Source organism: Triturus cristatus, chromosome 6 (assembly GCF_964204655.1).
Source record: "Triturus cristatus chromosome 6, aTriCri1.1, whole genome shotgun sequence".
Lineage (NCBI taxonomy): Eukaryota > Metazoa > Chordata > Amphibia > Caudata > Salamandridae > Triturus > Triturus cristatus.
In genome coordinates, this window is record NC_140589.1 from 1,733,551,967 (window position 1) to 1,733,576,267 (window position 24,301).

At 41.2% G+C, this 24,301-nt stretch overlaps 1 protein-coding gene across 1 annotated transcript in view; it reads right to left on the reverse strand.

Moving 5' to 3' along the window:
• HHIPL2 (HHIP like 2) overlaps positions 1-24,301 on the reverse strand; it is a 311,277-nt gene that overhangs the window by 70,128 nt on the left and 216,848 nt on the right. The window contains exon 6 of the mRNA XM_085609394.1: positions 16,151-16,296. Within this exon, the coding sequence (XP_085465520.1) occupies positions 16,151-16,296 (146 nt within the window). The remainder of the gene's footprint in view (positions 1-16,150; positions 16,297-24,301) is intronic.

Here is a 24,301-nt window from a genome sequence, read left to right on the forward strand (position 1 = left end):
AGGGGAGAGGATGTGGTGTTACTTCCAGAACTGCAGACTTTGCAACTGGGGAACCAGGTTGGAGTATCTGCTTCAGCTCGACATTCTGTGGTTCTGGTCAAATCACTTAGTCTCCCCATGTCTACAGCCAACATGAATTTGTTCTTGTGTGATGTAACCAATGCTCATGTAAAGCACTCCAATACCTGACAAGTCTGCACTATATAACACTGCAAAAACACAAAATAATAAGTGTTTTGCACACTTCTGTCATTGGGCTATATTTTGGCTACATCTGGGTGATTTTGGGCTACATTTGGGCTCTTTTGTCTCCGGTGGCCATCTTGGGAGATTTATTTGTTATGAAGTTTCCTAATTTCCTCATGTACTGCAGTCTCCTCAGTAGGAAATGCTTTAAGTTTTTTACTTTGATTCCATCATGAAGGTATTCAGATATGTCACACATTTGCCATAAATTCTGAATGTTAGCACTCTAGTTGCTCATTAGATCACTGTAGTAAAACTATTGCTCACCATGGAAGTCTGCTCCTGGTATTAAAAGTGCATGTTTCAGTCTGCATGTCAGAATTTTTTAATGAAATAGAAGAGGATTTTAGAAGTCACTCAAAATGTGCCCTCATTTTCTTTCTTCAGCATTAATCATAATTTCTATGGCAAAATGAACCCCCTCATTGTGTTCCTTTTTAAATTAAATGTTTTAAGTGTTACCAGTGTATTCCAATCAAGATGGATTCAGGTGTGCCATGCTTTTGTCATAATGAAGACAGTAAGCGCTCTAGTTGTTTTTAAGAACACTCTGGGACATTCTGTCATTGGGCTATACTTGGGCTACATCTGGGTGATATTTGGGCTACATTTGGGCTCTTTTGTCTCTGGTGGCCATCTTGGGAGACTTATTTGTTATGAAGTTTCCTAATTTCCTCATTTACTGCAGTCTCCTCAGTAGGAAATACTTTCAGTTTTTTACTTTGATTCCATCAAGAAGGCATTCAGATGTGTCACACATTTGCCATAAATTCAGAATGTTAGCACTCTTTTTGCTCATTAGATCACTGTAGTAAAGCTACTGCTCACTAGGGAAAACTGCTGCTGGTATTGAAAGTGCATGTTTCAGTCTGCATGTCAGAATTTTTTAATGAAATAGAAGAGGATTTGAGAAGTCACTCAAAACGTGCCCTAATTTTTCTTTCTGCAGCACTAATCATACTTTTTATGGAAAAGTGAACCCCCTCATTTTGTTCCTTTTTAAATTAAATGTTTTAAGAGTTACCACTTTAATCCAAGCAAGATGGCTTCAGGTGTGCCATACGTTTATCATAATTAGGACTGTTAGCGCTCTAGTTGTTCTTTGGAACACTCTGGGAAGCTGCAGTAGAACACAAAGGAATCAACTGACAGTCTCTGCCCTTGTTGGATGTACATGTTTTACTGAGAATGTCAGACTTCATTCTCACATGACTGAGAAAGATAATGTGAATTTACAGAAAATAAGCTCTCAGTTTAGCTTATAGATCAACTTCCAAACCTCTGTGGGAAAAGCATGAAAAAATGTTTTTCTCTCAATCATGATATCCCAGCAGAAGGCTTTTTCACATGGTGAAATCACCTTAGAACATACCACAATTCCTAAAATGAGTATGGTACCATCAACAAATGATTTATAATGTAACTAAAGTCTTAAAACCTTCTATTAACTGCAATGCTTTTTAATGAGGTGCTATCATGTATATTGGTCCCAAGATGGCTGCCAACACTTCTTGGATGAAGTGCTGACAGCCAATCAGATCTCAGGATGAGATGTGTGGTTAGGCTCCGCCCACATATATATATGATTTTACTTTTGATTTTCTCAGGAACTACTGAACAGATTGACACCAGACCTGCAAAAGGCACTTCCCTGAGCTGAGGACTACCTATCTGCCAAATTTCAAGTAATTCTGCTCAGCCGTTCGGGCTGTACCTTGGACTAAAGGTCCCTATGGAAAATTGCATGGGGAAAATGCGTTTTGGGACCCCCCTTTTTTCTCAGCCCCCGCTTGACGAATCCCCCCGAGACTTTCAGGGTAGGAGCGGAGCGGAGCGCCCCACCTATTTTGAAAATTTCGCGAGGATTCGTCAACCGGCGCCAAAGTTATTCCAAATAGAATGTTGCGGATTTCCTATGGAAACACGGTCCTAACTATAACTATCTACTGGCGACCGCCAGTAGATAATATATATATATATATATATATATATTTATATGTATATATTAAACCATATCTACTTGATGAATTCTCTGAGTAGCACTGTCCTCCTAGTAAGATACTTCCAAAGGTATTTCATTATGTGTCTCTCTCCCTGAGTGCGCCGAAGAACTGAATTGCGATAAGCTAGATAATATTCTCTAGACATATACTGGAGACTCTCAGGGAAAACAAATGAGGAAATTGTCTTTTCATGAGAATTATAGCTGCTCTCCATGCAGGCTAAAACAAAAATAAAGAATTCCCTGGAAAATGCTCCTTTTGAACAAAGGCGATAAATGGTTAAAATGACTCACCATGAACCGCTGCTCACTTAAGCAAAACTCTGACCGAGGAATCCACTGGGAATAATTGACTCCTCTTCAACTGCGGTAATGGTAAAGAATGACTTACCATGAACCCCTGAACAAACCTAGACTGGTTTCACTCAAGCGCTTATACTTCTAGACGAACAGGAAATTCGGAAAATATTCTAATTGCAGCCACAAAAAGGAATGCGACCGCTCACCAAAAATACTTCAGTTGAAGTGCGCAATGTATAGTGCGAGGAAGAGCAAGCACAGCTGCGCTAGAAAACACTGCCAACAACTAGACCGCCAACCGCAACCTAACAGGCGGCCATCTAGGAATTCCGCAAAGGACAGTAGTGCAAGCATTGGAAAAGAAAGGAAACCAAACTGCAAGGCATGACTCTGAGGATTCGGGATAGTCATTCTTATGCCGTCTACACACTGCAGGACATAGATGACAGAATCTAGAGGATCTTATCAGACAGGACCTGACACCATATTTAAAGAAAATATTTACACAAATGAAACTTGTTAAGAAACATGCATTGGTAAACTGGATCGGTCTGCCCTTGGCAAGGCCGCCTGGACCACAGTACCATGGGGTGCAGCGAAAGTAAGTGCTGGCGCATTGGTTAAACAAAGCTTTCAACCAACGTGCCGGCATTTACTTTCACAAAAGAATGAGGGAGGAAATTAGGGCAAGCACAACATTTGCCCCCTACTTCAACTAAATATTTTATGGGGCGATTACTGCTTGCCTTGGCCACACACTCCTTTAACTTGCAGCAATGGCCAACAAGTAGCTGCATTTTCATGTTGGCCGCCCGCGACCTCCACTTGTCTGGTAACCGGCCGCCTGTACTCAGTGGCTTAGAGTCAGCTGAGCTGCAGCAGGCTTTGGGTCAGCTGCCACATCGACCACAGTACCATGGGGTGCAGCGAAAGTGCCAGCGCACTGGTTGAACAAAGCGTTCAACCAACGTGCCGGCACTTACTTTTGCTTTCTCTTGCAGAGCAAAGGGAGGAAAGTTATGGGTGGAAAAGCGAAGCGACGGTCAGGCCGGGAGAGAGGCCAAGGAGAGGGTGGAACTAACAGAGCGGGAGGTTAAATAAAATGGGGGTATGCGAGCTGCACCGTGTAAAGCATAAAAAAGGCACGGCTGCCATACTTAAAGATATAGCTCGGCATGCCGCGCTCCAACAATTATACAAAAGAGTTCTCCACAATAACACAAGACTAATGGAAGTGGAAGGAAACTGTACTTGGGCAGTGCTGCTGTAGGAGAAAACGGAAGTTACATGTCATGAAATGAGCCATTTAAGAAGCAGTTAAAAAGAGGGACACTGCACTGAACAAAAGGGAAGCAAGCAGGTGGGAGCTAAGTCCTTTTTGAGTACAGCAGGTTTTGCAGACAGCGCATGTGTATTGCTTGGACTCGACCTAAAAACAATATCAGGCTATAGGAGCCTCAGTCCTCCACTGGTTAGTCCTTTTTTAGGAGCACCGATATCCAAGCTTCAGATATTGTGGGTGTGACTCATTCGAAGTCTGCAATCTCATTATACACGTTCAACATTATCCCAATAAGTCATGGTCAGAATGTTTTCAATATTCTGGGGCAAACCTGTCCGAGCCTGGGGCCTTTGAAGACTGAAGAGCCCTAATTGCTATAGTTCTTTTCTCATCAGCTATGTGTCTATTTAGTAATTCTATCAGTTCTAGAGGATTTTAGATAAGTCAATCACTTCTAAGTATCTGAGCACTTCTGCCCGTTTTGTTGTTTTGGCTGTATATAGAGTCTCACAGTACTTTCTATAGGTCTCTCTCTTATTGTGTTTCTTTGTACCAATTGTACCATCCTCTCTTTGAAAAGACATAATCTGCAAGTGACTTTGGTGTTTTCTTAATTTAGAGGCCAGTAATCTCTGTGTTCTGCTCCTTCCCTCGCATAATTTTTTGGAATTTTACTCATGGAGTAGTGCACTTTGTTTAATTCTAGTACATGTGTTTACCTCTTGATGCTTACAATCTGTTGTCAGACCTTTTGAAACACTCTTTTCTTGTGGAAGGATTCTATGTTTTTGGAGTTGTTCCTTTAGATTTAATAGTCCGCTGCTGTCTCTAATTATGGCTCTCTCTGGATTTTGTAAAGTCTAGCCCCCTCTGCACATATCACTACGCAACAAAATATCTTTCATTTGGGAGCCGACAGTCTCTCTGGTGACTCTGGGCCCGATTTATATTTTGGCGGGAACGGAACTTCATCACAATTGTTATTGAGTTCCCTCCCCACCAATATAGTGGTCCACCTGCCAGATTTATAAGCGGGTGGACCTTAAGTTTGACCCCGGCGGAGACTGCTCTGTCTCACATGTGGCCAAACTTCTCCAAAGACCCTGTATATTAAGGACCATTAGAGCCTGGCCTGTCATTCTACCCACCAAATAATTTAAATGGGCGGAATGACAGGTCAGTTTTCACTCCCCATCACTGCCAGGAAAACTCTGGCTGTTAAGGGCAATAAGAATTGCTAAATGCTCCCCCAACCATGGGAGAGTGCTCCCATGGTGTGGGGAGCATCGCATTTCCGATTTTCGAAAAGGAAATCTTGTTAGCCTTCAAAATCTATTACTTCCTTATTTTATTGAGCTCTGGCATACACTGGTATGATCCCTCCTTCTTCCCTCCCTGTTCCCATCCCATGCTTATAACTGGAACATATTTTCAACTAATCTCCCTTTAGGAGGTGTTGCGGGGATTCTGCTCATGCACAGAACTATGAGCAGGAAACCAGGACCTCAGCGAATTGTGGTGTACCAAAAAACTCACCTCAGTACGCAGAACCCCTATCCGACTAGTATCAGTGTCTCATTCGTTTTCCGTATCATCTCGAAGCTATCAATGATTAGACAACCCAGAACAAGCGACTTAGAGTATTCTCAGGAACGGTGGGAATCAGAAACTCCTTTTCGTTATTATTCTCATATCAGTCCACAACAAGAGTAACCAGAGACACGGAAAAGTTTAAAATGTTTATTTTTAACTACATGCTCTAAGGTGCAGTACTTTGGCTAAATAAAACCATCACAATTCCATAGAAAATGAAGGGAGAAATCATATTATAATGATAGTGGAAACAGGTCCTATAATACCTTGTGAACCACTCTCCCCTCTGGCTAGTAAGCTAGTTTTATATACTAATAGAAGGTCTCTAGGAATGAATGGGGAACCCCATACCTGAAAGATCAGCTTAGGTGAATCACATCACAGGATCAGCTCTGCTCTCTGTGTCTGGAAAGGTTTTCTACAACTGTCTGAATCATGCATGCAAATGCAATATTAAAGGCACCCGAGTTTCAGATATTTGCAGCTGTGTGCTTGTTGTGTCTAGAGCATGGGCCGATCAACCTGAATTCAACAGTATACATTGTTATTTGACCTTGACAGCTTCTGCACACAGTGTTCAGACTAAGGTCGCGGTGCACGTCTAGGGATGTGAACAACAGACCGTTCTCATGTGAAGAAAAAGCAAGCAAGCGGTTTTACTTGTAATAACAGCTACCTATAGTGTTGTATGCAAAAGCAGCAGAGTGGTAAGATGGCGTTTAACTTCTAAAAACGTTTATGCTAACATAGCAATGTGGGCCGACAAAACCCTGTCTTCACTACAGAGGGTGAGTTAAGTCTCTTAGGTCAGCTCTGGTCTATAATTTCCACAAGCACACAGGTGGATTACTCTTCTCTCTGTTCCCCTAATTTCTCACCCCGTCTCTCTACAGGCCATCACTCAGTGTTATCTGAAAGGTCTTTGGCTTTTAACTCCTTGGTCCTTTCTCACTTTCGGGCCTCTCTGTCTATTTCACTGCATCTAGGTATCCCATTGTCATCCATCATTTGGTTTACTGCATGGAGGGGTTCGATGAGTGCTTGTCTTTCTTTCTTCATGGTCTCTCTACTTGACTTTGTGTTATCCATTTTTTGCCCTTTCCCAGTAATTCCGATGAGATTTTGTGGTGTCTGGTTTTGAGTCTCCTGTGTCTCTTACAACACATTCCCTTGTCTTAGAGATATAGAATCAGTTTTGCTTCTTGTAGCAATTTTTATAGGTACATTGCTAATGCCACATCATAATTCTGAAGGGTTGTCCCCATCTGTGAGGGTTCTGACTTTATTGCAGGAATCTCGTAAAGGCTGTAACATCTTCTGATTTTGACCATGGAGAGGTCCTTGAAGATTTGTAACTGGTGTTCTTTGAAGCATCCCGCTTCCCGTTTCTTGACGCAATCATTATGTTTTCTTTCAATTGGTATCAGTGAACTTTTGTTAGGATATCAGAGGGTCTGTTGTTTGATTGAGTGGGTGAAGGGGGCTGTTGTACATGTGTAGTCAAATTCAATCATGCTGATTCGTGGTCATTAACGGTCATCTTGATTGCATGAATCCTTCCATGTCCTGCCTTTGATTCAATTTTTGTGGATATTCAAACTTTTCCTGAAGTGTTATATTTTGCTCATGCAAGTTGATTAATTTTTTCCATAGATATTTGAACAGTTTTTCCCCTGCCTCTTCTAACATGAAGCTCATCTGTCCTGGCTCATTTAAATATGTTTTAACCTCCCCCATTTCTAACCGTAGCTCTCCTGTCAGGGTGACGAGCTCCTCCCAAACCCCCTTGTGACTTCTCCCTCAACCTTGGACTGATAGTCCTTACTTGCCTGCGCCTGTCATTGTCGTTCTGTTTGTCATGGCTTTGGGTACCTGACTTTGCATCTGTGGATCTCAGCAGCATTTCCTTGAGAGAACTGGTCCCTTTTGGAACAGCATCTATGTGGCCACATGCCACCTTGTGCTGTAGTTTGCCATGTCAATTATATGTGCAACACTCCTGGGTCCCACCGCCTAAATAGAGTTTTTCTGGGCTGGGGATATCATAACTTGGGCTTCTGAGGTAGATCCTTTTAACATCTGGGTCTGCCCCCATTGTTAGCAGTTGGGCAGAATGTTGTATTATCCCTTGTGGTCTGACTCAAGACCTTGAGTGCAAATTCTCCCAAATGGGTGTACTTGGAGGTCAACAGGCATCTGATGTAGTGAAGGGCCTCACTCTTTCAACATTAATGTCTTGTTCTCGGGACACCTGTTCTTTCCCTCTGGTCCTGCTCTTCCCTCTTTTTAGTTGTCCTAAAAGCCAAATGGGCTTTCTGCTTGTCTGTGGGCATCACAATTTCGCTTAAACTTCCACTGTATGTAAGGTGAAATCGAGCACTGCATTGATTCATCTTCTCTATGTGGCCTCTGGTCGAGCTCTCCTTCTTACCAGGGCCAAGTCAGACAATCTTGCCGAGCTCTGACTACCCCTGTGGACCCAGATCTGTGACAGTGTGGTGTGTTGGTAATCCACACATTTCGGGGTCCCTCTTTTTCTTTTGTGATTGCTTGCTTTGTGGCCTGTCCCTGGTCTAAACCACTTGTCATATGTAACAGGACCACCTATCCCAGAGCCTCAGCCCAGCCAAAGTTTATCTAGAGCTACTACTGTGCTGAAGCAACCTCTCCAAAGCCGAGTGCTTCTCCTGTGCCATATTTACATGAGGGTCTCCTCAAAGGGGTTCAGTGTGACCCAATCACATTGGCCAGGCTGCCCCTAAAAGTCATAATTTTCTTTCACTGAGGTCTCTCCCCAACCTAACCCCCCCAACTCTGATTTTCTGTTGTCCGTCATATGTCTGACTGCTGGTACCTTCAGGGGAACCTACCCGCTAAGGAGGATCCAAAACAGCCCGTCTCTCCTTGTAGGGAAGCAAATTAGTCTCTGTTTGCTGTACCACTAGGTCTCGCCTTCGCTAACTGATTAGTCCCACAGGGTGCCACCATCGTAAATATGGATTTCCCTCTGAACTAAACAAAGAAACCTAATTTTCTCCTGTTATCACAGGAACCATTTGTTTCACTCCTTACTCCTTTAGTTCTTGACCGCAAGTAGAGGTTGTTGGATGTCTGCCGAAGGCCTGGGGTGTTAGAAGTGCTGCAGATTTTGTTCAGCCCAGCAGAGAAACAGTGGAGAAGCACCCTATCTCTCCATCATTATAACCACACTTACGGTAATACAGTTTAGAAATATACTTTAGACACATGCTTACTAACCACCTGAATGTATACTGTCTAATTAGTGCCCTAACATCTATGGACTAAAGCACTGTAACAATGACCATCCATCCATTGCTCTAGATGGACATCATCCTAACTATTATAACCACTCTCCAATCCATTCACATGTATGTCTTACCTTACTGATGCCAAATGCATACAGTCATTGCAACCAAACTCAAACAGTCTGCCACCAATCATATGTAACCGCTATTGTTATATATGATGATTCCATGTTCCAGTGCCTAGAAGCAATTGATATTTACAGAGTTTGTGATACAAGCAAATTAAACATACTCTATTAACTTACTAGGTAAATGTGTGTAGGGAAGTGTAGCATTTTTCTAAACTGGCCTACACTGCAGAATTCAAGAAAGTTTTCTTAAGCAAATTAATTGAGAATAATTATTTTTTCAGAATTGGAGGCTCTATCTATCACAGAAGAAAGAGGATATCTCAATCTCACAAAAAAGGGGGAGAGAGGGGTCAGTAGGGCCGATTCTTCTACCCTCCCTATTACCTTATAAAGACACACATAGAAGAATAGGACTATTTATATCGGGCAATACCCTTTTGGGGACAGATATGTCACTGGGAATTGCAACCGTAATTGGTTTTTTCCGTTCTTAATCCAGTCAAGGTAACCCGTAATAAATTAGTGAGCTGGAATACTGAAGATTGTTTTAATGTTATGTTATTTTGTCTGGCATTGAGCAATTTTCTCTCGAGTGTATAGAAAAAAAAGAAATACATCTTTGCTCCCACTAAATAGTGGGTGTAGATCACTTAAACTCACCAGTTTAAGCAGGGGAATTCCCAGGATGAAGTATGCCACATTCATGTGGGTGAGGGTCTTCCAATTCCCTGTGACATATCTGTCCCAAAAAGGGCATTACCTGCAATGAACAGTCTTAGTCCTCTGTGTGTGTGTGTAGGTGGCTAAAGGATATACCATTTTTCCAAGAGAGAAAGCAAGATTTAGGACTAGTCTTTTGGTTTACATAGTCAATCATTTAGCCACAAATCCTCCCTAGGAAAATAATCTTATTGTTAATCTGGTTTATGTGTTAAATAGAGAAAATTAGCAAATGTAATGCTGCACAATGTGTAGTTATCAATCATAAAAATTAGTTAGTTTTGAAACTTAATGTTGACAAATAACTGGACTCTTTTGGATATGTAGTAAAAACATACTGAGGCCAACAGGTGGAGGAACCCAACCGCGCAGAATATATATCTCCTCTTAAAAAACCTATGCTAATAACTGATACATCACCTTCACAAAGTTCACAGCTGCTATAATAAGTATGTCCTTGTATGCCTGTTAGAAACCACAGGTTCCTGAAATGTAGTTCTATCTAAGCACTTTTAGAGAAGGAGAAATAAATGCAAACAAGGTTTCTAACATTATTAACATTATGAAAATAACAAGGTGCACACTAATGTGGTTTCTATTAATTTATCCAGGGAACCTCTCAAAAGAACAAAGTTAAACATTAAATTCAGTGCATATGATATTGAACATATGTGGGAATTGTAAATGAAGGTTGTGAACGTGCTGTAGATGGAGGGTGCCACAGACAGGAAACCTTCATGGTTGGAATTTTGCACCACTTGTTTCATCTGGACAAAATAAGTCCTGATTTGCCAGATGTCAATAAGAACTTTGGAATTCTTTCCTGAACACAGAGACCATGTCTGTGATTTATAGATCCTTTTCTGGGCATAAGTATGACTGAATCTTGGAAGAAGTTACTAGTTCCAATTGCATAACTGGCTGGTGAGCCATAAATGTGTAAACATAAATGGAATGCCAGGATATGTGTCATCTTCATGTGTGGAGTTAAACAAAGAATTTGTATCTCCTGCTTTTGTAAGTGCTGCACACGAGTACCATCAACACTGGTAACAGTAACACCTGTTATTTACAACACTTGGAAACCAAAAGCTGTTTTCCTTATTATTATTTTTATTATTAATACTATTAGTAGTAGTGGCAGTAGTAGTAGTAGTAGAACTGATAGTAGTTGTGTAGTACTAGTAGGATGAAGGAGAGAAGGAGGACATGTTCCATAGACGTGTCAGAGAACTGGTTAGGGTAGTCCTACACAATCTTTCCCCTCACCAAAACACAACAACACCGTAATCACACCGAGTAGAGTTGAATCAACATCATGTGAGCATGCACACACTGGGAAACAGCATGACCAGAGTCATGTGACACCAGTAACCTCCAAGATAGTTAGTACTCTGGTGCCAGAGTAAAGTGACTATTTTGTTAAGGTAACATAACTGATCCCGAAAAGGTTTAAAGCCGGAACTCATTCCCCAGCTAACCTTCCTCCGCTGTGAGTCAACAATTCTCTCTACCACAACAACGCATACAACAAACAGCTTCCTTGTAGCCCTTATTCATTGCTCTTAAAAATTCTCTGAGAGAATCTCTTTCGACTGATACCTGCATCTGAGCGACTAAGGTTACCAATCGATTACACACAGCTGAGTGACCCTTGTTGTTACCTGCATTCAAGTGTTTTATTCTACCATTTTCTGACCTTGATTTTGAGTAACTCATGCTAGCATTCTTTCACCTACATTTGGATTTTTCATGATAACTTGAACCTGAGTAACTCATGTTATCATTCTTTTACTTGTCCATTCTCTCACCTGCTTTTGATTAACTTTTGTTATCATTCTGTTGCCTGCACACAAGTTGAGTAATTAGTATTACCATTCTATTTTAAGCAGTTCAGTGGTCCATTCTGTCACTGCCATTGCCTTTATGTGATGCCATTGACACTGCTACATTCACGGTGTCAGCTGCATTTGAGCTGTTATTCTACCACCTGTAACTCAGAAATTCACTCTGTGACGTCTATCTCAGTTCCTTTGCTAATGCTTTCGTTAAACAACTGCCTACATCTGAGAAAATGAAGTAACTCTCTTCTCTCACTCAAAGAAATTAAATCCTCTCCCTCCACCCTGTGCTACTCCATCACTACCCTCCCACTCACCGTCACCCACCGCATTCAGGATACTGGCCCTCCTCTTTAACAGAGGCATGTGAAGTGCATCTTATTCTTCATTATCAAAAACAGAGTGAAGGAAGGGATAGACAATTCATGATTTTATTTTTCCAAAAACTAAAATTAAATTTAATGGACATTTTTGGGATTAATGCTACTTCCAAATCCAAACACACACACCACACAAAAACAGATTTAGGATTAGGGAAAACATATGAATACTACGGACGTATGTGGCTATCATAAATTTGTGTTAAATTATGGGGCTCAAAAGTAAAGCACACATGCACCTTTGAAGCCTTGTACATTGGATAAGCAGTCATAAATCTCTGCAAACCGTATGCATACATCACTCATTCACATTCTGGCATGTATGAGTTTTTTTGTGATTAGGTGCAAAGGGGAAAAATTATGTTATATTATGTTAATTGAATTTCTTAAGCGCAACGCTTACCCATGGGTGTCCTGGCGCTGAGCACTGCCTGTCAGGTTACTGAGGTGTGAGGTGACTACATGGTGAACAGCCACGTTTTCAGCCCCTTCCTAAAAGTGAGGAGCTCTGTGGTATTTCTAAGGTGGAATGGGAGATCGTTCCAGGCCTTGCCAGCACATGTAATAAAGCTCCAACCACCCCAGTTAGTTTTTTACCTGAGGCAACAACTACTCTTTTTGATCCCAAAGAGCGATGGGTCCTTCTGGGGACATACCACTGGAACCGCTGTATTAGATGGTCAGGGTCAACTCCCTTAAGAGCTTTAAAGACCTGCAGAGGGCCTTAAATTGGCTCCGTTGTTTAACTGGGAGCCAATGTAATTGCTTTAATTCTCTCTTAACCGAGACAAACTTGGGTGTCCCCGTCAGCAATCTGTCTGCCGCGTTTTGCACGATTTGAAGTCTGTTTAGGTGTTTTTTTTAATGTTCAAATAGAGACTGTTACAGTAGTCCAACCGTGACATAATAAGTGCCGTGACCACAGCCTCAGACTGTCCGCCGGGAGAAAGGACTTTATGTTTTTTACGATTCTAAGAAGGAAGAAGCTCGCTGAGACAACCCCACTTATCTGTTCTCCAAAAGTGAGTCTGTTGTCTACTATGACTCCCAGGTTCTTCGATTTCTTGGTCAGTTCGGGGAGGTTTCCCAATTCTTCCGGCCACCAATCCGGTGTCCAGAGGTTAGGGTTATTCCCGAAAATGATGACCTCAGTTTTGCCTGAATTGAGTTTCAGGCAATTTGAGGACATCCACCCTGTGACGGCTTTCATACAATCATGGAATTTTTTTCCTGTTTCAGCCTCTTGCCCATGCATGAGTGACATCACTATTTGCGTGTCATCCGCATAAGATGTCAGTTGGAGCCCGAAGGATCTTATCAGAGCCTCAAGGGGAGTTACATAGACATTAAAAAGTTTTGAGCTGAGGACGGAGCTCTGGGCACTCCACATGGAAGTGAGAACGGGTTGGACCTGTCTTTGTCTAGGTCCACCGTTTGAGTCCTGACTGTGAGGAAGGATTTCAGGAGGTTCCTGGCCTTGCCTAGTACCCCACCCTCTGATAACCGGTCCATCAAACCATTATGATGAACCGTGTCGAAGCATGCCAAGAGGTCCAACATAATCAGAATTCCGTTGCCTCAAGGTCCAAGGCCTCTTTTATTTCCTCAGTGGATTTTAATTAGGGCCAGCTCAGTGCTGTGCTCTGTTTTAAATCCATATTGTGTCGTGTCTAGTGTGTTATTTTCTTGTAAGAACAAGCTAAGTTGGGTATTCATGGCTTTTTCAACCATTTGTGCCGGTAGGGGAAGGCGAGAGATAGGCCTGTAGTTACTAGGGTCCTTTGGATCGAGATTATGTTTTTAGAGCAATGGAAGAATGGATGCTTTCTTCCAACCTTTGGGAAACTGACCAGATCCAAATATGGCATTAAACAGGGGGTGAGTGCTGTAGCAATAATCTCTGGAACTTGTTTGATCACGGACGCGGGGCACGGGTCTAATGGGGATCCTGATCGGATGAAGGCCAGGAGTTTAATAACGTCTTGTGCCCCCAATGGAGTAAAACAGTCTAGCGTCAGTGTAGACTTAGGTTTACTTGACCCCTCCCCAACTGATAACCCTGTATCCCTTGTCTGGGTGGGTGTAAATGAAGAAACAATTGCTTCGACCTTCTGCTGAAAGAACGAGGCCAGGTTCTCGCATAATTCAGGGCTACTCTGATTTTTGGAAGTATTGGGGGTGGTCAGTTTTGTTATAGTTTTGAAGAGTTCTTTGGAGGAGGATTTTGCTCGAGTGATTTGGTCTGTAAAAAACGTCCTTTTGGTGTAAAAATAATAGTTTCTTATAAAGGGTAAGATTTAGCTTCTTTATCCATATGATTGTAACCTCTTCTCCAGGCACGCTCAAGCCGTTTACAGGCGTGTTTCTGCTTTCTCAACTCTTGCGAGTACCAGGGGGCTGATGGCTGGACACGCTTGGGAGTCCATGGTTTCACAGGGGCTAATTTATTGCAGGCGGCTTCTACACACTCTGTATATGCAGAAGTGGCACCATCAATTGTTGAGGGAAAAGGACAGGCCGTTGCCTTAAGTAGATCTCCTAGCTCAAGACTTTTTATATCTTTCCGGGCTCTTAGTTCCATCTCCTTTTTGTGCTCTAACTTGGATTGGTGGCGGTTAGGGTGTGTCAGTTTAAACTGGATAGCGACATAGTCTGTCCAAGGGAGTGGAAGCGCCTCCATGCAGGTCAGATTGGGGTTATTGGCAAAAATCCCATCTAGGGTGTGTCCTGCAGCATGGGTGGGGCCTTCTACAAGTTGCCTAAGTCCTCCCCCGCTCATCACTTGCTCCAGCCCACTTGGAGTCCGAGGGAACTTCCAGATGGAAGTTGAAATCCCCAAGCAAGGTAAATGAGTCTGTACATAGTCCGTCGTCTAGGAGCGTTCCGACCGACTCAAGAAACCCGCCTCTAGGGCCGTCGATAGAGAAGAATCCCCTTAAAAGAATAGTGATGGGAGGTGCGAAGGTTAAACGAGAGTGCTTCACAGGCAGGGATAGAGGCAGTTTGGAAGGAGGGCTCTATGGAGTCATGGTATATGTGCTCCCCCCTCCTTAGTGGTCTACCTTGAGTGTAGCAGTGAAAGCCTGGCGTAGTGGCTTTGACTAAATCCGGTCTTATCAGACCATGACTCTGTGATAAAAGCCAGCTTTATATTATGTTCCTCGATAAGCAGTACGCACTCCATGCTGTGCTTAACCAGGGATCTAGCATTTAATAGTAGGCACCTTAGGGGAACTACTTCCGCTATGTTCTTTATCCCTCCTTTCTTAAGTTCCGGGGGACAAATGGATTGATATAGGATAGGGGGGTGATTTAAGTGGCATTTGGGACAGATGGTTGCCTGTTCCTTAGGAGTTGCCCTAAATATAATGCTGGGACAGCTTGATTTCTCATCCGAAGGATTCAAACCCAGAAGGTCCTCCCTTGAGTAAATCAGCATTTCTGGCTTCATTGAACCAGGGGGACCAGCCCTGAGCTCGATCCGAGCACGGACGGACACAGATGGGCTTGCCTTAGGCGAGCCCGCTGTTCGCGACCGTGCAACGTGCCGCTTTTGTAGTGAGCGGCTGAAAACAACTAGCCTGCTGACTACAAAATGGCGGCTCCGCCCCTTCCCCGATCCCCTCCTGATCGGCGAGGCGAGAAACAAACAGTGAGTAATGGCCCCGTAATTTAAAACAAGTACAACTTATTCACAGATTATTATTATAAGATTATAAAATACGTATTCTCCTAAATGTTCTGGTGAAAGTCATTTTGATGTATAGCATATGCACATCTCCATTCTCCATTTAATATCTTCCAAGGATATGTACTTGAAAGGTTATCTGGCTGAAGCAGACACTTTCGCATCATCAAGAATCAAGTTCAGGCACATAAACATGAGAAAATTAAATACTATTCATTGAGGGGAAAAAATAAAACCTGGATGCTAAATAAAGGTGAACATGCGCTTTACAAATACACATTTTATGTTATGTGGATTTATTTTGCCTCTTGTTTTATCTATTATTCCAAGAAGGCATTTGAGTACTAAGAATGCATTTAACCAACATAGTGCATGGAAGTAGAACTGTACAAACTAAAATATTCACAATATCTGAATATGTGCCCTACATTCACCAAATCCAGACAGAACCTAGAAAAAAACAAAGACAAATATAGCTTTATCACATTGCTTTTAACACTTTGAAATGTGAATCGTTTTATTCCTTTCTCCAAATGTTCTGAATAAGATGTATTTTTTTTTTTTTTTTCAAAATAGTAAATAATAGCATTTTAATTATTTTTGCACAAATGTCTGGTTTGTGTTATCATTTCTCAGGCATGTATATTTTACAGTTCACATTTGCCTGGGGGCAGAAAAGTAGAAAAATAAATGTACTGTACCTGCTTCGTCCTCAGCAAATGAGATGATGTGCTTGTTGTAGTTGTTAATCAGCTTTGGAAAAGCACAGGTTTCACTGTCACCCATGCAAATATCTTGCTTCTTCCATCTTTTTCTCATCTTATCTTCCTGCAAAGCCATAAGTCGACTACATGAAAAATAAAATCTTATGTTTTAGAGGTTTTCATTTCCAATATTGGGGATTATTCCTGTTAATATTAAATGACCTTATTCCTGTTAATATTAAATTACCTTAATATAGCTCACATTACCTTATGTTTTTGGAATAGGCAATTAGAAGAGGTAAAAATGATAATACATCTTCAAAATAGGTCTACCTATTTTGTCTGAACAATAACAAACTCTACCCTCAATAAACTACATAGTTTGCTATAACAGATGGCATTGTTTATTGCACAAATTGTAGACATCAGCAAATCCAGCAGAAGGATTTTAGATTCTCTTGGTCCCTTCTCCTTTCTCAAAGCAGAATATATGGAAGGAAACATCTTAAAATCATTAGCATGAACTTGTGCTCCATAGCTACAGATACATTCAAGTTGGTACCACGTAGTGGTTTGAAAGAGAGCTGAAATGGCAACTGTATAAAAGTTGTCAAGGGAAATATCTTGTTTATACATTATTATTGCACTGTCTATTCAGACTAAATAAAAGAATAAAGGAGGAAAGATGCAGTGCTCATGTGGAATGGAGGTGCCTGGCTTGCAGCATCAGACTACTCTGAGAGAGTTGATTTGATGTTTGGATAGTGTGTGCCTAAAGGGCAGCAAAGAGGTAGCTGAGGAGAAGTAAAGTACTGATTTGAGGATTCTACTGAGGTCAGAAGAAGACAGATATGAAAGGTAGAGGATGGATTTCTCTTAAACAGAATTTGTATGTACAGAAAATGAGGATCTATGACCTTTTTGTAGGCTATGGTCCCTCACAGTGATGAAATGCAATAAAAGTAAGTTCACTCAAGGAGCCTTATTCTTAATGAGTGTGATCTAGTGTAATTTCTTATTGTTGGTGTGTGCACATTTTTTGTGAATTTTACAATTTTACTTTCCGCCCACTTACACTACATGTGATTTTCACTCACAAGAAACTCATTCAAGAAGAAAATGTCTTGCAGAAATGGGTCTAGAATGATGTATAACGGGTTACATGTGATGTGCTAGCAGTACTTACCACATTATTATTAACAGTATATAGAAAATATAATTAGTAGCTAACTTGCATAATGTTTGTACACAAGGGTACAGGACTTAAAAACTCCAAAGAATCCAGGTGTGTAAAAAGGTGAGTTTATTTAGGATACATGTGCTTGTGGCGCACAGGTCCTACACCAACTGACAACTCTGAATAATGTATTCCATATGGAATCGTGAACAAATACAGGATTCCATACGCTCAAAGACATAGATACTACATGGCTTTTCCCTTTTGCAAAGCTAAGTATGTTTCGAACTATAAAACCAAAAATGCTATAACAAAAATAAAGAGCTGTGTCAAGCAAAACGGCTATAACAAAGTCCCACAGTAAGGAAAAAAGCAAACTAAAGAAAACCAAAAAAAAACACATCAACGTTTTTATAAAGACATAAATAACTAGAAAGAAACCATGTTTATAACTATAAATGTATGAGGTAGTGTCACCAACCGACAGCTGGGTCTCACACGTGACCTAGGACCAGACTCATTAATCCTCACACTCACTCCTTCACATCTTCCAGACACTGATGGCTTTACACCAGTCACTGATGACTTTACACCAGACATACCATCATTGTCCCGAGATTCCTCTACAACATCTCGACCACAGCTCCTTCTACATCTCCTTCTTTATCTCTTTTTTTTACCACACATCCACTCCACGTGGGACGGGTATGCATAGATGTGGGTCCCGCGCTTGCCATGTCACTGGTTTCAAGCTATCCTGGCTTATGAGGGGTGATAGCTCGAAACCAGTCCTAGGATGCTTGTTTCCGGTCCAGGGAGGGCCTGGCAGTTTTGTCAGGACTGTACCCAAGGGGAACAGGGTCAATACTGATATGCATATGACTGGGTCGAAACTGGGGTGCCGTGGTGAGCACAAATACAATGAATTTCAGCCCAGATATCGGTACTGAGGGTGAGTGTTTGACATTGCTCAGCATTCTATTCAATTGTTCTTTTTACCTTTGCCCACCTGCAAGCCGAGAGTTCCTTCTCAATTACTGAATATTGTCTCGGCACCACTCAAAACACGGGAACCACAACCAATAGTTTGAACTTGAGTCTCCTTCACCAGTGTGAGAACAGTCCCCAACCACACATTGCTGGGATACACTGTTGCGACACACTGTAAATCAGGGTCATAATGTTTCAATACATTTGAGGAAATAAACTGCTCTTTTATTCATTCAATCATTTGTTGGCACTCTGCATCCCACTTAAATGGTACACCCCTCATTAACATACAATGCAAGGGTCGTACACGTGTGGGGTAGTTTTGTATGAATCATGAGTAGAATTCACACATTCCACCAAATTATTTGAGCCCTGCTTTAGCTCCTGGAAGTTGAACCTGCATAATACTCTTGACCAAATTAGCTTTCGGTTCAATTCCCTCGCAGGATATCAAATGGCCCAATTTTCTATTTTCTCAGTTATAAATATGCACTTGTCCATCCTGAGCACAATATCATGGTATTGGAACCTTTTTGAACTCCTCATCTAGGATCTTATCCTGAGATTCTCTGTCTGATGCATAGATCAATACTTCATCTTGGAAAATAGATAATCCCTGGATGGCTTTACACATGTTATACATTGTTCTTTAAAAGGGAGAAGCTGCCAAAGCCAATCCAAAAGGCATTCGGCAATATTGATGGGTTCCAAAAGGGGAGACAAATGTTGTGCGATGTCTCAATTCAGGTTCCAGCTCAATTTGGTGGTACACCAGACCCAAATCTAACTTTTTCTTATCCATTTCACTTCTTTTAACCCAGCCAGCAACTCACATATGTTTGGTAGGGTTTGAATCCAATCCAAATCTTTGTTGAGACAATGGAGACCAACACAAACCCCTAATTCTCCATTGTGTTTGCGAGCCTCAACCAACTGTGAAAGTCACAATCAATTATTTAAATTATACCTCTCTCACACAATGATTCCAATTCTTTCTCAAGATCCTCTCTTATGCCAAAGGGTACTTTTTTCAATTTATGTTTAACAGGCTTTGCTCTCTCCTTAACTTTAATCTTGCAATTAAAGTGGTCAATATTTCAGAATTCCCCAGAAATTTTCATTTTGCGATGCAGCGCGCGCTACCAAATTCGTTTTATTTATTTAATTGTTTATTTACCTGCAATTATCCATATTCCGGTTTTTAGAACCCCCCACCCTGCCCCTCCCCCGCCCCGCCTTACCGCCCCACGGAACTCCCTCCATGGGCCGCGGCTGGCCCACTGACTCCCCTGATACTCTTTTTGGGTAGTCTTTCTGAGGATATCCACTCACCACATAGTAACTTACGGTCGATAGATCTCATGCTAGCTCTTGCCTTTCAGTAAATCTCTATCAATTGGAAATGTTCATCAATTATTTCTTATAAAGCTCGGTGGAATAATGTTTGTCATTGCGATAGATTAGATACTGCCTCTTCCTCTTTTTATTGTGCGTTTGCTAATATAGTTTTATATTGGTTACCTTTGACTTCCTTTTTAGATGATGTAGCTCTTAAATCTCCTCATTGTACTTTATCCGAGAATTTTAAAACACCATGATTTTTCAATTTCTCTGCCACCGGTATTACTTTTGTTGTTCCTTGATTGGTTTATTGTATTATATTATATTGCTATTTTTCTTTTAAGGTAATGCTCTAAGCTGCTGTTAACTTAGTCTTCATTAATACATTCCCCCCCTTCCCTCCTTTTACCCATTATATTTTAAATTGATAAACAGTTTCAATTCTTTATGATATTTTTGTTGATTTCATCCCGACAGTCTATACAGTTCCTGTATATTGTTTCTGTCATGTTAATATTTTTCTCAATAAAGCTGCTTTACCTTAAAAAACAAGTTAAATATTTAAGTTATTTCATTTTATACATTTATTGTCAATGGAGAACAACATTGAACAGCAATAATGACGTAAGTTTTAATAAAAAATAATAAAATACTAGATTAACATAAAATTATTTTTCATAATTTTAAATAAAGAACACAAAGTCATAGAAATACATTTTGAATAATTAGATTATATTTTAACAAAAAGTAATGTTACATTTTGTTCATTCAAAAACATTTGATAAAAAAGTCACAATAATAAATGACATTTTATTTTGAAAAAACTCTTTCAAATTTGAACACATTTATTTGTATTTTAACTATTTTTAATAATTTATTTTCATTTATTTTAACAGTATTTACTATTAAGTTTTATTTTAAGTCCATAACTCCATTATTATTTTCTATGGGAGTCTGTTGCAGTACAAGTGGTTGACCATGTCTGGTGCTCGATTGCTCAGCCACGGAGATTGACCGAGACTATATTACTCGAGGGTTACATACACATTGCCTTAATTTGTTATTAATTTTATAAACTAACTCAAACCTTTAAACTTATTTAATTAATTTTAAAATAAATTATTTTGCGCAATCAAACTAACCTTTAACTATTTTAAAGTGACTTTATTTTGACAACTGAGCCCTAACCATTAAATTTATTTACAATTATTTTAATCAAATACACTACTGCTGACACTTCACAGATCTATTTGCTATAGAATGCATTTAATTTATTAAACCCAAAGCCCACAACTTTGAGTAACAAGCACTGGCAGGGCAATAGGACTCCGGTCTAAAAACAACCAGCAATTGGCTTTGCTGATGCTTTCTACATTGCCGCTTACATGCAAATGCATGCATCATGAAGTATGTGCATGCATGGCCTGCATTCTTGTACTGGGTTTTCTATTAAAGAGAACAAAAGGTAATGATGCACGACCCATGAAAATGTGTGCAACTTCACCTTTTGGCATCTCTAGAGCACCTAGAGAACCAGGATAGAGATGGGGAGGAATAGACTGCAAGAACCTGAGAAGAGGTGAGGGGTTGATGTGAGGCACCATTGAAACAAGTGAGTTAAAAAGGAAAGGGGTGGGCTTAAGATCGGTACAGCAGAAATATGGGGAGATTTGTAAAGACAGGCAGAAAAAGGGGACTAAAGAAAGCTAGATCAATGGGAGTACTGACAGGCAAAGCAGGCTGAGTAAAGATAGCGTAGGAGGAATATAGATGGGCAGAACAATACTGGGAAGAACAAATGAAGTAAAGATGGTAGGATCAGCAGAATGGGTGGACCAAGGGAGCAATGATAGGTGAAGCAAAGGGAGTAACCATGGATGGGGAAAAGAAATAAATATGTGTAGAGCAGGAAAGCGAAAATGGATGTATTAGGGGAGTCATGATGGATAGCACAAGGGGAATGATGTATAGGGCAGGGGGAGTAAATAGTGGTAGAGTAAGGGTGGAAGCTTAGTGGATTTTCCGAGTTACGTTGGATAGATGAAAAAAGATACAAGGCAAAGCAAGGAAGGCTAGAAAATGGGAATAAAGATGAGCAGGAGAAGGAAATATGAGTGAATAAGGGGAATACATATGGATAGAGTAGGTGGAGTAAAAATGGACAGAGCAGGAGAGTAACGATAGGAGAAGCAGATTAGAAAAACTTACAGCATAGGGAAAAATAGTAGGGGAGCATGGGGAGTAAAGAGGGACTAAGCAGGGGACTAATATTTGGAAGAGGAGTGGTACTAAAAAGACATAGATCGGAGGGAGTAAACAGGGTGAAGTATAGGCAGTAAAGAAAGTTAAAGCAGAACAGAAGCATGAAGAGAAGTGATGTGTTGAGCTGGGGGAGTAAATACGGGTGAAGCAGAAAGACTAAAGGAGGGTAGAACAAGGGGAGCTATGATGAGAACAGCAGGGGAAGTCATGATTGACAATGTAGACCTTGGCAGTAAAGATGATTTAAGCATGGAGTAAACATAAGGAAGAGTGATGGAGCAAAGAGCTACAGCAGGGATAGCAAAGAGCTGGAGAGGGGATTGCAAAGAGCTAGAGCATGGGGAGTAAAGGTCTGTACCGTAACGGGGTTTGCAAATAAATTGATTGGAGGAGTAATAATGGGTAATGCAGGTACACTGATGATAAATGCAATTGATGGACAGAATGCTGCACAATGCCAAACATTCACCCCAGCACAGAGATCTGGGCCTAAATCCATTGTTTATTTTGCTCCCCATGCCATTCCAGGTCAGACCCAGCCATATGCAAATCAGTCTTGACCCTGTTCCCCAGGGGAACAGTCCAGCCTGAACTGCCAAGTCAAGTCCTTCCTGGACTGGAAACAAGCAGCCCGGGACCGGTTTCGGGGCATCACCCCTCATCAGCCACTCTAGCTTGACTCCAGTGGTATGGAGAGCACGGGACCCACATCTGTGCATACCCGTCCCACTCATGGTGACAAATGCAAAAAGAACAATTGACAGAATGCTGCACAATGTCAAACATTCACCCCAGCAGAGTTGACAGGGAAGACCTGGCTTGGCAGTTTGGGCTGGACTGTTCCCGTGAGGCACAGGGTGAAGTCTGATTTGCATATAGCAGGGTCTTAACTGGGGTGGCGAAGTGAGCTGAAGAACGTTGATGGATTTAACCCAGATCTGTAACTGGAGTGAGTGTCTGAAAAGTTTCAGCACTCCATCCATCATCTCTTTGTGTTTGCTTTATTCGCCCTAAGTTGGCAGGGTATGTCCAGACGTGGGGCCCTTGCTTATTTTGCCACTGGATTCAAGGTAGCCTGGCTGATGAGGAGTGTTACCCGAAACCGGTCACAGGATGCTTGTTTACGGTCCACGGAAGACCTTGCTCGGCAGTTCGGGCTGGATTGTTCCCAAGAGGCACAGGGTCAAGACTGATTTGCATATAGCTAGGTCTGAACTGGGGCGGGGAAGTGAGCTAAAGAACGATGATGGATTTAACCCAGACCTGTAACTTGGAGTGAGTGTCTGAAAAGTGTCAGCGCTCCGTCCATCATCTCTTTGTGTTTGCTTTGGTACAGTAATGATATTCAGAGTAAAATAAAAATAAATAGAGCAGGGGGAGTTAAGAGATGTAAAGCAGTGTAGTAAAGAGAGAAAAGGGAGAGTGAGTCTGTTGCGGAAGCAGTGATACATGGAGCAGCGGTGTAATGATAGCAAGGACATTGGGAGTAATGGTGGATATAGCAAAGGGAGTAATGAAGTGTAAATAAATACAGATACAAGGTAGAGCAAAGGAAGAAAGAGGAAGAATGGGGAGTGAAGATAAGTAGAGTGGAGAATAAAGAAATAGAGCGAGGGAGTAAGGATTAGTGTATTGGGGAAGTAATGGTAAAGGCAGTAAATATACAAGGAAGAGCAGGGAAGTATAGAAAGGATAAGCAGGGGAGTAAAGATAGGTAGAGTGGGGAGCAAAGAGGAATAAAGAAGGCAGCAAAGGGATAGAGCAGGGGGTGCAGTGCTGAATACAAAATAACAAGCATTTGCAATATAATTGGTCTCGTATTTGTAAGAGTTAGAGCTATCTGCGTTGTAAATTATATTGTTTTTTTACTTATGTTTTATTTGTAGTGGACTCGATGCAAGTTGTTTGTAGCAGACATTTGTGGTTTGAATTGGAATTGTTACTTTTTGAATTGTGTGGAGTGGAATTGTGTGGTTTGTAGTGTATTTGTGAATTGGAAATATGTGGTATGATGCATAGATGGGGTGAGAGCTGTATAAAATAGAAAGTAAGATTGAGAGTGATAGGTAGTTTGTGTATGAAGTGGTAAATGAACTTTAGATACAGTATTAGAAATAGTGTGTGAGAAAGAGAGAATGAGGGGAGAGAAGGTTATAGACGCATAGAGAGTGTGCGCTTTTGTAGGCAGAAGACACTGAAAGAAGAGGAGGACAGTATGTATTTGCAGTTTTCATTTTTTGAAAAGTTATGGTAAAGTAACAGTGGTGAAAAACCTGAAGTTAACCAATATGAGAAATGGAGAATTATTATGTGCGTATGCAATAGAATTATGTGGACAGGAATCGTGTGGTATAAAGTGTAGTGGACTTATGCGTAGT